The 13927-nt window shown below is 46.5% G+C and overlaps 1 protein-coding gene across 15 annotated transcripts in view; it reads right to left on the minus strand.

Annotated features, from left to right (window-relative positions):
• FRMD4A (FERM domain containing 4A) overlaps positions 1 to 13927 on the minus strand; it is a 685957-nt gene that overhangs the window by 96072 nt on the left and 575958 nt on the right. For all 15 annotated transcript variants that reach the window (XM_055352375.2, XM_063709890.1, XM_055352372.2 and 12 more), the window contains 3 exons: positions 8424 to 8507; positions 1189 to 1254; positions 871 to 928 (listed from right to left, as the gene is read on the minus strand). In XM_055352375.2, coding sequence (XP_055208350.1) covers positions 871 to 928; positions 1189 to 1254; positions 8424 to 8507 — 208 coding nt within the window. The remainder of the gene's footprint in view (positions 1 to 870; positions 929 to 1188; positions 1255 to 8423; positions 8508 to 13927) is intronic.

Genomic DNA, 13927 nt, shown 5'->3' on the forward strand with positions numbered 1-13927 from the left:
AAGAGGAAACCCAATGCCACTGCAACAGCAGATTGACCAGAGAAGGGCTGTCATCACACCGTAAAACACGGCATCAGTGAGACCACAAGGCCACCGGACAGGGAGCCTGGTGCAGCTGGGCCAGGTTTCCTGGATTCGTGCTCTTTTCCAAATTAGTAGCAGAGCCATTGCTTATGCTTTGAGGTTCTGAGTGCCAAACACCTATACTCCTTTGGCACTTTGAAAATCACAAGCCCTGCTCCTGATCTTTACCAAACTGAAATAAAGAGCACAGTTTTGAAGTTTTCTTGGAAGGTAGAAAGCATATATATCAGAGGCAGCCTTTCTGTTAAGTTCTAGGGCTGACAAAGAAATGGACCACAGGTTGAAGCAAGTTGAAAGACTGGATGAAGTTTTCTGTATTTGAAATTGTCTCCCCGCAGTGTGCAATCTTCCTGACCAAGTCCTCCGCAACCTCCATTCCCACCAGGAATTATAAAGAAAAAAATAATGAGGGCTAGGCGCGGTGGCTCACGCCTATAATCCTAGCACTTTGGGAGGCCGAGGCAGGCAGATCACCTGAGGTCAGGAGTTCGAGACCAGCCTGGCCAACATGGCAAAACCTTGTCTCTACTAAAAATACAAAAATTAGCTGGGTGTGGTGGTGCATGCCTGTAATCCCAGCTACTCAAGAGGCTGAGGTAGGAGAATCGCTTGAACCCAGGAGGTGGAGGTTGCAGTGAGCCAAGATCGCACCCTGCACTCCAGCCTGGGAGACAGAGCAAGACACTATCTCAAAAGAAAAAGAAAAAGAAGAAAACATATAACGAGATGTTTTGATTTGTTTGCTTAGGGGAGGTTTGGCAACCTTCACCAAATGAGTCTACTCACCTTCACTGCATAATAGTGAACCCCGTAGGTTGGGAGAGACTCCACGATGCTCATGTAGCTGGAATGACAACACGAAGATACACAAACACACACACAATGCGCAAAAGGCTAGTTATTCAGCAGATCTGGTATCATATATATATTTGTGTATGTGTACGTGATAAAGTTCTCGGAGTGATTATTTACTTGAAAATTAAATGGAAACATACACCCCCCACTCCTAGATATGTCTTTGGAGAGGAACTGTACAATCCTGACATACGATATATTAACACACACAAACACTGTCCCCACGTGAGCTGGGAAGGGGCCACTTACTTCACGATTGCTTGACCTCTTGTCTGACCGTTCAGTTTCTTGTAGTGCTCAATGACTCTGTCTTCACTGTAATTAGAAGAAAAGAATGCTGTTATTGGAGTCTCTAGGTCAACAGCCAAGCTTCCTGCCAGTAAGATATTTCTCAGCCCCATCTCATAAGAAGCTCCAAGGCACCAACAGCTCCTGGAAAAATGATTTGTCCTGGAGTGGCATTTCCAAACTCTGTCTGAGTACTATCTATTTGGATGTAGATTTACTTTAAAAAGAGTCTGTTTTCCCCGCAAAGGACTTGCATTCTCTTTGTCTTGGATTTTTTTTTTTTTTTTTTTTTTTTTTTGAGACGGAGTCTTGCTCTGTCACTCAGGCTAGAGTGCAATGGTGCGATCTTGTTTCACTGCAACCTCCACCTCCCGAGTTCAAGCAATTCTCGTGCCTAAGCCTCCGGAGTAGCTGGGACTACAGGTGCGTGCCACCACACCTGACTGATTTTTGTATTTTTAGTAGAGACAGGGTTTCATCATGTTGGCCAGGCTGGTCTCAAACTCTTAACTTCAAGTGATCCACCCACCTTGGCCTCCCAAAGTGCTGGGATTACAGGCGTGAGCCACCATGGCTGGCTTATCTTGGATTTCTAATCAAGAAATATAAGACTGGAGCCCAGGCTGGGTGCAGTGGCTCACCCCTGTAATCCCAGTGTTTAGGGAGGCTGACATGGGGGGATTGCTTGAGCCCAGGAGTTTGAGACCAGCCTGGGCAACACAGTGATACCTTGTCTCTACATAAAAATACAAAAATTAGCCAGGCATGGTGGGGTATGCCTGCAGTCCCAGCTACTTGGGAGGCTGAGGTGGGAGGATTGCTTGAACCCAGGAGGTCAAGGCTGCAGTGAGCTAGGATTGCACCACTGCATTCCAGCCTGGGTGACAGAGTGAGACCCTGGCTCAAAAACAAAAAACAAAAGAACAAAAAGACTGGAGCCCAGGTTTTGGGATCAGCTCCTTGGAAGAAATGGTACCGTGAGAACAAGAGGAAGCAGACAGCGGAGATGACGCATGAATGCCCGGGCTGAACTCCCTGGGGCCCTTCTTATCCTCGTCTTCCCAGTCCTGTCCACACAGGGCCTCATGGGGGAATGGCAGGCATTGACCTTAACCAAGTGCCCACAGCCTACCTGCTCTGAATGCGTAGTCAGGAATGGAAGGCTTCCCAGGAGGATGGAACGTTCTGGAATTTGGGCTTGGTTAATATGAACCATGAAGCAACAAAAGCCCCATAGGAATGCTTGGAGAACAACAGCAAACCAGCTACCAGAATTAGATAGGCGCTCCCTCCTTTTTTGAAATCTTAGGTGTTTTTGTTTTTGTTTTTGAGACGCAGTCTCCCTTGTCACTCAGGCTGGAGTGCTGTGGAGCGATCTTGGCTCACTGCAACCTCTGCCTCCCAGTTTAAAGCAATTCTTGTGCCTCAGCCTCCTGAGTAGCTGGGATTACAGGTGTGTGTCACCACACCTTGCTAATTTTTGTATTTTTAGTAGAGATGGGGTTTTGCATGTTGGCCAGGCTGGTCTCAAACTCCGGGCCTCAGGTCATCTGCCCCACCCCTGCCTCCCAAAGTGTTGGGATTACAGGCGTGAGCCACCGCGCCCAGCTGAAATCCTAGTTCTAATGTAACAAGAGGTTAGCTGGCTCCTTGGCAGCAGTGGCAAGCCCGCCTCCTGAGAAGTGACTCTGGTGCCCATGAGGTAGGAGATACGACCGCTCCCACTCCTGCCTTCGGAAGGGCAGAGCCAACCTGGGGAATCCCAGGGAAGCAGGTGCAGGCAGAAAGCCCCAACCCCACCTGCTGAGGTGTGGAGTCGACACCTCGGTCTCCCTGGTCTGGCCCCAGAGCCTTGGAACCTCAGTTCTCACTCTCAGGTCTTACTCCTCTTCACCCTCCCTGTCCTCTGTCAAAGCTCTGTGAGGGAAGCTGATTCTAGGGGTGTACCCTCGAGATCTCAATAGAGGATCTTTATTCTCTATTATTTTTGAGACAAGGTTTTGCTCTCTCACCCAGGCTGGAGTGCAGTGGTATGATCCTGACTCACTGCAACCTCCATCTCCCAAGTTCAAGCAATTCTCCTGCCTCAGTCTCCCGAATAGCTGGGATTATAGGTGTGCACCACCACGCCTGGCTAATTTTTGTATTTTTAGTAGAGATGAGGTTTCACCACATTGACCTGGCTGGTCTCAAACTCCTGACCTCAAATAATCTGCCCACCTCAGCCTCCTGAAATGCTGGGATTACAGGTGTGAGTCACTATACCCGGCCCTATTATCTATTATCCATCAGCCCAGGATCTACCTAAAGCCTTCTTTTACCCACCTTTTTGTTTTCAGTTTTAGTAAGGCCAGTGTTGGGGGTAACAGGTTCTACACATTCATCACCAAGTCCTTGGGGGTAATTTATTTCTCTTTCAATGACTACCTTAACCTCCAACTAGTATCTTTTAATTTTAATACTCTGGAATTTGATGCATAGAGGACAGTGAGAGGTCTTGATAAAGAAGGGTCTTTATAAATACCCAGAATGAGGACCAGCCAGCTATAGGGGGCCTTGCCTCAGTTGGAGAGTCACTTCTGTGGGGTCTGGATATCCTCTATTCAGAAAGGGGCAGACCCAGCCATCTCTCTCCTTGGCTCCCACATGCCGAGGAAGTTCTATATCAAGTGTGACAAGGTCGTCTCCTGAAGACGATTCTCGAAAAGCATGCTCCCCAAGGGCAGACCCAGCCTCACTAATCCTGCAGAACTGCATCAGGAGGTTCGGCGGCTCCACTTCCTTCCATCCCACTCACTAAATCAACAGCTGCCTTGGTGTGTTTCCTACCACGTGATACGGGGTTTTGTGAGGTCGACTCCTAGATCCAGGGTCAAGCAACTCAGTGTAGATAGGGACCTTTTTCCTTTGCAGCACTAGGGAGAGGGGGTCCCTGGGGTGAGTTCAGGAGGTGCAAGTCAACAAAGCACTGTAGCCACGAACACACAGAAGGCTCAGGAGAAACACCAGTGAAAGAAAATCAAAACCACTGTCAGAAAGCCACGTCGCTGTTTAACCACGAAATGTCCTGACCACAGGGTTCTGGGTGGCTGACAGCTGCAGAAATCTTTGCCACCCCCTGTTTGCCCTGTAACTCCTGCTCTCTGAGGCCATCTGTGAAGCCACAATAGTTGCCTTCTCCATCCTCAGCTTTTCCTGCTTGTTTTGACCCCTTAAACATGGTGGGCTTATCCTGGGATAACAGGCTCAATCCTGACCGAGAACCTATTCTGCTCCCAGCCTGTCCCCACCTCTGCTCTGGAACTTTCCAGAGGGCTGAAGTGCTCTGAGCTTTGCAGACAATTTTCCCATACCCTAGATTTGTAGCAGGGACTCAAGGGGATAACTAGCAGAAATCCAGGAAGCAGAGTAAGCGCTGTCTGGAGGACACAGGGTTACATGGAGGAAAAAGGCAAATGATCAAAGCTGCCTGTGCCCAGGTCGCTGGCTGGGTCATGTTGTTAAGTCAAATGACCTCTCAGCAGACAAGGGGATACAGGAAATGCATGGGTGATGGAAGGGGAAACAGGGATGGTGATATGATATGGTTCCCCGTCTCGGAGCAGCTGCTGGCCTGCTGTGCTCAGTGGTTTCGGGGTAAAAAAAAGATGTCCCTGCATACCTTATTGAGGCGATAGGCGTGGTCAGGTGGTCCAGCATTTACAAACTAGGCCCGCGAGGCAGAATCCAGGTCAGGGTCCTGATCCCTCCTTGTTCTGTGGCCCTGGGCACATCATTCTAACTTTCTGCCTCAGTTGCCTCCTCAACAGGGAAATCGCATGGTGTGAAAAGTCCATGCATGTTAAATGCAGGGGGAGAATTAGCAGAAAGGCTTCTTGCACCATAACTCAGCATTATTATGCTGCTTTCACTGCTTTTTAATGACATGATGTGACTATGTATTTCCTCTCTTAATTACCGTCTGAAGTAGGTTGGTGTACGTCATCCCATTTTGCAGAGGAGAAATTGATGAAAGCTACCCGGCTAGTCACTGCAGAGGCTTGGCTGGGATGCTAAGACCCACTGCCTTGGTTACCAGGCTGCAGCCTGCAGGTTGCCAATCCAATATGCGAACTCCAGCGGGGGCAGGAAAGCCCCCAAAGAATGGTGAGTACAGCTCCTTAGTTCAGGAATGATCAGGGGAACTTGACACTCTGGGTAACTGTGATGAGACGGGTAAAAATGTCTCCGCCACCATGAGGGGTCCTGGTTAACCTTGCTGAGTGGTGAATCTGAGGCCCAGAGGGAAAAGCAGTGAACAAGCTGTGTGCACCTGCTCTCTCTTCATTCTGTATCTGTAGGAAGCAGGAACAGCACTTATCCCTCTCCTTGCAGCTTTGCTTTTAAAAAATCTATGTATATACAGGGGTATGAAAATAGTTAGATAGAAGGAATATGTTCTAGCATTTGATAGAACAGTAGGGAAATTAGAGTTAACAATAATTTGTTGCATATGTCAAAGTAGCCAGAAGTGAAGACTTGTAATGTTCCCAACACAAAGAAAAGATAAATGTTCGAGGTGATGGATATCCCAGTTACCCTGATTTGACCACTGCACATTATGTACAGATATCAGAGTATATATACGTGAAAAATATGTACAACTATTATGTATCAATAAGAATCAAAGTCCATATAAATAAGGTTGAAATATTAGAGCCAACATCAAGTAGCCAACCACAGTGAAATGAGGTGAAGGGGCCTGTTGTGGTTGTGGTTGTTGTTTTTCGGTAGGGTATCGTCAGGAGGGTCCCTGTCATTGACTTTTATACATCATCTGGGCTGTGATGCTGACTGTGATACACGTGGCTCCCCCGTCCTGCCACCCTCTCAGGGCATTTAACACTGGCTTGGGCACTTATGGGTCTGAAGGAGGCTCAGGGGAAGTGCTGGCCTGGTCGTGATGGTATGGGATGTTCTGCCAAGCCAGCTATAGGTGAAGATGTTCATATGCAGAAGAGACAGAGAGAGCGTGAGTGAAGGGCGAGGTGCCTCTGGGTTAGTAATCATGTGTGAGTACAGAGCAGATAATGGAGATGGTGAAGGAGAAATCCAGAGACACAGGGAGGAGAGAAGAAATTCAAAACTCTCAGTTGAGCATAGCAGTGTTCTAAGGTTTGGAAAGGAATGAATGAAGGGATGACTAAGAGACCCACAACAGGACAGGTCTCAGAGGCAAAGAAATTCCTCCCTGGTCCTCTCTAGTTACCTTCTCACATCCCCAGGGCCTTGACCATTGGATTTTTGGAAGTGAACAGACAGGAGGCTACAGAGGGATGAGGCCCAGTGGCACAAGGAATTAGGGAGGTGGGTAATAGGGTCCATGAACAAGGAAACGGGACCATCATTTTTGGGGGTTCGGATTGCAAGTCTCGACATTTGGAAGCTGATGCATGCAAAATCCCTGCAAGTTAACAGATTTTGCTCTTCGGAGGCAGGTTATAATTAGAGAAAGCCATCATTTATTTACATCTATGTTTCCAAAAGAGGAGTGGCAATAAAACAGCTCAGAGAGATGAAATTAGGGACGCCAGACACGGAAGGGAGCTCCCAGCCTCGGGTCTTGAGGCCAGCTCCCTAGTGATGTGGTCTCTCAGAGAGATGTGATTTATGAGCCAGAGTTGTTTGTTTGTTTGTTTGTTTTGAGATGGACTCTCGCTCTGTCGCCAGGCTGGAGTGCAGTGGCACAATCTTTGTTCCCTGCAACCTCCGACTCCCAAGTTCAAGTGATTCTCCTGCCTCAGCCTCTCGAGTAGCTGGGACACCAGGCGCGCGACACCATGTCCAGCTATTTTTTTTTTGTATTTTTAGTAGAGACGGGGTTTCATCATGTTGGCCAGGATGGTCTCGATCTCCTGACCTTGTGATCTGCCCGCCATGGCCTCCCAAAGTGCTGGGATTATGAGCCAGAGTTCAATGCTGCTAATGAGCCCTGCATCAAGACATGCCCTACCCCAGACGCACAAATCAATGAACAACTAGGTCACTGTCTGGATAAGTGTCCAGACAAGACAAAATGCTCATAATCCATACAGTTCAGAAATTGTCATCAAAAGCACTTACACAAGTCACGTGTTGTAGTTTATTAGAATCAACTTGGTCTGTGCTTTTTGTTTTGCTTTTAAATAAAAGGAGTTGCAATGATTTCTGTTAGGGGATCAGAAGGAACATCAGAGAAGAGGTATGACAGTTATTAAAGGTCAGTGGCCAGGGCTTAGGAACCCAGTAGGATTTCAAAACATTATCCAGGAATGCAAGCCCTGCCCAACTGTGGCCGAAACCACAACCTGGGAGTCTCTCAAATGGCTTGAATCATTCAGAATCAGCCATTTAGGGCCGACAGATGAGCTATGGCATAATGTTACATAGTGGCTAAATCAGGAGATGTGAAACATCGAGGGAAAATAAAACAATCAATCTCTCTCTTCTGAAAGAAGAAAACCCTGTGGTTCTCCCACATCTCAAAACCTCACACATGCCGTCATCAAATGACAGGTGTTTCAAAATGAAACTCTAGCAGCACATGAAAGGCTCTCGAAGGTGGCGAAGCTTCCAAAGTGAAATTTTAGAAGGTATTCTTTTTGAAAATTAAAAAAAAAAGAAGAAGAAACAAGAAAGGAGAGGTCTCAGGCACAGTGCTTCACTTAAGTAAATGCAGAAAACGGGCCAGGCGTGGTAGCTCACCCCTGTAATCCCAGCACTGTGGGAGGCCGAGGCAGGCGGATCACCTGAGTGAGGTCAGGAGTTTGAGACCAGCCTGGCCAACATGGTGAAACCCCGTCTCTACTAAAAATACAAAAATTAGCCAGGTGTGGTGGTGCGTGCCTGTAATCCCAGCTACTCAGGAGGCTGAGGCAGGAGAATCGCTTGAGGCAGAGGTTGCAATGAGCTGAGATCATGCCACTGCACTCCAGCCTGGGTGACAAAGTGAGATCCATCTCAAAAAAAAAAATTAATTAATTATTTTCAAAATAAATAAATAAATAAATAAATAAATAAATGCAGAAAATGGTTTCAGGAAGACACAGGGTACTTAATACAGCTGCAAGTCCAGGCTGGCACGTGGGAGCTGGTGGAGGGAGGGTATATTCAGTTGTCCTGTGTCCCCTCGCACCCCGAGAGGGACTCGCTCCTGGGGAAGACTCCAGGGGTCTTACCAGTAGGCCAGGGAAGGGTGCTCCTTCAGGGCTTGGGTGGGAAGGGCTGGCAGCTTCTTCAAGTCACTCCTCACAACTTCATTGCTGAAAGAGAGAATGCCCAGAAACGCACTCACCCTCTGAGAAAATAATCGCACTCTCTGATACCACTTGGGCCGCTGTCTTGTCTGAGAGACCCCACATCTGCTTCCCTGTTAATAAAAAGCAGTGGGGGGAAGGGGCGCTCTCTTTTTATTTCCTTAATACAGATGTAAACGAAGGCAGAACACACCAAGCCCAGTAACCGCCTTTCACCGTGCAGAAAGCAGGGCAAAACACCTTCAGATGGCCAGCGGTGTCTTCCCAAACCCTGCTCTCACTGAGGGGCACAGAGTGAACGCCCCTGAGCAGCCCTCAGCAGGAATTTGGGGAGAAGAAGGGTCCCCAGGGGTCCCCCAGGGCAGGATCTTAGAAGAAGCTCCCCAGAACCCCGCCGTTAGGCTCACAGAGCTCCGAGAATGGGCAATGGCGCCGCTGTCTCCCTAAGAGCGTTTGCGCTGCTAATACACAAAGCTGGTTTTCATGGCTTACGTTGACCACATGCTGGAAACTGTTTTCTGAAATATGACAAATAAATACTGATGGAGTCTCCTTTATCGGAAATGCTTGGGAGCAAAAGTGTTTCAGATTCCAGATTTTTTTCAGATGTTTGACTGTTTGCATTTATATACTTACTGGTTGAGCCCCACAAAACCTGAGCATCTGAAATCCAAAGTGCTCAAATGAGCATTTCCTTTGAGCGTCATGTCGACACTCAAAAAGTTTCTGAGTTTGGAGCACGTTGGATTTCGGATTTTCAGATTAGGGAGACTCAGCCTGTAACTTTTGCTTTTGAGGAGGCTCAGAAACTACTTAGAACGTGTGAACTGCATTGTCTGGGCCAGGCTGAGCATCCCATATCCCAAAATCCCAAATCAGAAACATGCCAGAATTTAAAACTTTTTGAGTGCCAACATGACGCTCAAAGGAAATGCTTATTGGAGCACTCTGGATGTTGGATTTTCAGATTTGAGGATGCTCAACCAGTTGGTATATAACACAAATATTCCAAAGCCTGAAAGAAATCTGAAACACTTCTGCTCCCAAGCATTCGGGATGAGGGAGACTCAACCTGTACCATTAGGCAGTTTTATGCATCCGGTCCTGAAACCAGAAATGCTTTTCCCTGTAGACTCACACATGCTTAGGTTTGGAAGATGCTTTAAACTCCCCTAGCTTAACCAGCCTTCTTCAGGTGCCTGACTCCTCCTTAAACACTCAGCAGGTCTGCATCCCCTCTGGGCCGGACCATCTGTGGCGTCTGCACCCACTTACTACCTCCAGAGCAACAAACGGTGGCCACTTTGGGACAGTTTTGATACTGAAAGAGCGTTTCCCTATCCTGGTCCACCAAAGAGCCTTGGAAGCCTTAGCTGGGGTTGCAAAGGCACATGTAGGAGCGTTCTGCCTTTGATTCGCAGTTCTGACCTGGGCTATGTTAGCAGCTTCGAGGTTGCTTATATTAACCAAGGCAAATACTGGCCACCAGGACACTGGGCAGTGCCATCTAAAAAGGAATGAAACAGGTATAACTGTTTCATTTTTTAGCAATGTTTTTCATTTTTAGCAATGTTTTTCATTGCTAAAAAGCAATGGAACAAGGTATAACTCTGAAGGAAGGAAGGAATACCGCAGCCATAGAGGGGAGTTCCTCAGGTGCTTGGATGGTGGACACTCCAGCACCCATGCTGCTAACTGGAGGATGCATTGTTCCCTGTGTCCCCGGCGAGAAATACAGCCAAGGGCAATGCAATGATCAGCGTCACCATTGGATGCCCAGTGCCACTGGGCAAAACCACACCAATACACTAATACATTACGTCTGTGTGTGTGGTGATAAAGAAAGACATGGAGGTTTGGTGACATTAGAGTACTCCCGGAAAAAGCATTTTTCTGTTGCCCTAAGAAAGAATGAGGCCAGGCTTGGTGGCTCATGCCTATAATCCCATCATCTGGGGAGGCCGAAGTGGGAGGATCACTTCAGTCCAGGAGCTCAAGATCAGCTTGGGCAACATAGTGGGATGCTGTCTCTACAAAAAATACAAAAATTAGCCATGCACAGTGATGCATGCCTGTAGTCCTAGTTACCCAGGATGAGGTTGCAGTAAGCTGTGATTGCAACACCACACTCCAGCCTGGGTGACAGAGGGAGACCCTATCAAGAAAGAAAATAAAAGAAAAGGGAAAGAGAAAGAAAGAGAGAGAGAAAGAGAAAGAGAGAGAGAGAAGGAGAGAAGGAGAGAGAGAAAGAGAGGGAAAGGAAAGGAAAGGAAGGAAGGAAGGAAGAAAGAAAGAAAGAAAGAAAGAAAGAAAGAAAGAAAGAAAGAAAGAAAGAGAGAAGGAAAGACAATGACCATGACCAGTGGTGTTGGTGAATCCTGGCTTCATACGACCAACTAGAGGGAAAAGCTCAAAGTGTAACTGTTTGAATCAATCCATCCAAGTACTTGAACTGTTAGAATCTAAGTGGTAAGGCCAGGACGGATCAACTGATAATCAATAAGCTGAAGGTGTTTATGAAGCCCCTGCCATTACATGGAAAGAATTGTAGAGGATATAAAAAATGATGAGATATGGTCCTTAACCAGAAGGTGCCCACGATTTAGCTGAGAAGGTGAGAGGAGCACCTACAAAGCTCACTGACCACAGGGGTGATGTGTGATCATGTCAATGCAAACAGCAGACACGAAAGCTCAGAGGAAATAACGGCCCCCTTGGGCTTTGATGTAAGACTGGCTTTGGGGGAGGCCGTGCACGAAGAAAAGGATAGGAATATCACTCTTCTCCTGAGGGGAACACGGACAGACATGGAAGCCACATGAACTGAAGAAATCCATCAGAATAAGAGGAATGTCAGGGGCAATCCACTGAAAAGGGCAGGTCAGGCAGAGAACTGTGAAACTTTAATGCCAGGCTAAAAGGGTTCAGCCTCTCCTGGGTTTGATCCAGGAGGCAGACAGCAGGACAGCACCTGGTGATTTTCAAACGGGTAAACTCCTAGTGTTCAGGAAAATTCAATTCCAATCCCAAGTACAGTCGGTAATTTTTAAGCACATGCTGTAAAGGCATAGTTTCAGCAAGTATTCAATTCACCAAACACTCGAGGGCCCACACTGATGAATTTCCGGATCTTCTCTCCCTGCTTCATGGTAAGTTCCCTGAGAAAAGGGATTTGATTTATTGGTCCATCAGCACACAGAGGGCTGGCTTCAATGTGAAAGGCACTTTTCTCAGATCGACTTTATTGGATGAAACCATGAGAAAGGCAATTAGTGGCTCCCTGAAGGAGCTGAAACTTGAGTTTGGGTTTCACTCACACCCATCACATCTAAAGTATATTTGGGGAAGGAAGGAACTCCAGGAGGAAGGGATTGTTTTACCCACCAAACCCTTGCTTGTTGGCAAACAAGTTGCCCTGATGACAGCCACAGGTTTGATTTCCTCGCTGAAGCCTGCAGTGGGTTCTCTAGCTCTGCTCCACGGCAAGGTTACACACAAAAAAATCTAACAAGGAATCACCAAGGCGTGAAACCTGTCCAAATCCATTATATTCTGGAAGGGATCCATGGCCCTTCATCCTTCCCCGAGGACAAATCTATAGAAACGTTCTGTTTGCTTTTCTGCTGTTTATAAACATCTGCAATAACTTAGGGGTGTCTAGCCCTGTCAATCTGGCCAAACACTGTGGCTGAAAATCAGAAAGCTCCCCTAATGGGAAACTTGGTCACTCTACCCCCAGAGCTTGCAAGGCTGTGGCCTAACGAATGTTCTAGAAGTTCACAGCTTCCTCCCTCAATGTCTTCCACTTCGACATTTTCCCCAGAGTTCATGACATGTGATAAATGCCAACTTATAAAACACCTTAAGACAGTTCACTGTGGCTGCATTCCATTTTTAGAAAAATGCAAAAAAGAGCTGGATATGGTGGCTCATGCTTGTAATCCCAGCACTTTGGGAGGCCAAGGTAGGAGGACTGCTTGAGTCCAGGAGTTTGAGACCAGCCTGGGCAACATAGTGAGACTCCATCTCTTTAAAAATAAAAATATAAAAAATAGCCAGGTGTAGTGGTTTGCACTTGTAGTCCCAGCTATTTGGGAGGCTAAAGTGGGAGGATTGCTTGAGCCCAGGAGTTTGACATTACAATGAGCTATGATCATGCCACTGTTCTCCAGCCTGGGCAACAGAGGGAGACCCTGTCTCAAAAACCAAAAGAATAGAAAAGAAAAAGAAAAATGCAAAAAGATCTCTTGAAAAGCCAGTTGCTAAACTGAGAATAACATTCAAGTCTTCTTATCTTTAATATGAATCAGCTTTTATTAAAAACTCTCCGGCAGTTATTAATGTTGCCAGGATAAAAGTGCTATCAATGCTGTATTGGTCTTCAATTTAGTGGTGTTTTTTTTCTTTGAGATGATGTGCCTGTCTTCTACAGCCTATACTCCTCATAAAACAAGGAAAGTTAGAATGATCTACTGGGGAAAAGCAAAGATTTCTAGCAATATATCAAACAGAGAATTTGCCACAGTGAACAACAGATTTAACCAAGATGCCACAAAGTGAAGGGAGCAAAAATTAAACCTGAGAGGGAAGGATGAGCAAAATCCACAATGTGTTTGCTTTTCTTTAAAAAACTTGGAAATAACTTTTTCAAGAAAGTCCCCTTGGGTCAAACGAGATGTATGTAATTTGTGGGAGAAACTTGGGACGAATAGAATAGGCTTAGCGTGAAAGAATTCTTCCTAAAACCAGTTGTTTCTGTCTGCACTGGTACAAAAACAGCAGAGCACAAAACCCAGAATGTGATACTATCGTAACAGAAAGGAACAGCCTGCAATTCAGAAACAGCAATATAATGCTAGCATTGGCCTCACTCCTCCATATTTTACGAGTAGATCATGAAGGTCAGGTTCTCAGGGGTGGGATATTTCATAAGTAGAGTATTGCAGGTCCTTAATCCATTATCACAATTCCAAAATTCAAAAAGCTCTAAGAAACATTTCTTAACCCATCTGGCTGCAAACTTCATCTTTTTGCATGAGGCAATGATGGACCTTTCTATTTGCGCCCACTTGCTGCGCATATCCATGTTTTGTCTGAGAGGTGTTGATGTGTTTAATTCCAGGTGCTGCCCTAGGCCCTGCCCAGGGCGTGGTACAAGCCCTAAGTCACCTGCCTAAATCCTGCCAAGTTCTGAATTCATAAACATTGAGACCCTAAAGTTCTAGATATACATACGTGGCTCTGTGTTCCTTTGTTCGATCATACAATGGACCTAGAAAACTGAGACAGATTAATGAGGGAAGTTATAGATTTTCATTCTTTGCTGATCTTTAAGAAATCATGCAGGAAACAATCGTTCATTTCCCTTTCCTTCCTTCCTCCTCCTTTTTTTGGTAAACCAAGGTGAAGCTGAGGTTACAACAAAG

This window comes from Gorilla gorilla, chromosome 8 (genome assembly GCF_029281585.2).
Source record: "Gorilla gorilla gorilla isolate KB3781 chromosome 8, NHGRI_mGorGor1-v2.1_pri, whole genome shotgun sequence".
NCBI lineage: Eukaryota > Metazoa > Chordata > Mammalia > Primates > Hominidae > Gorilla > Gorilla gorilla.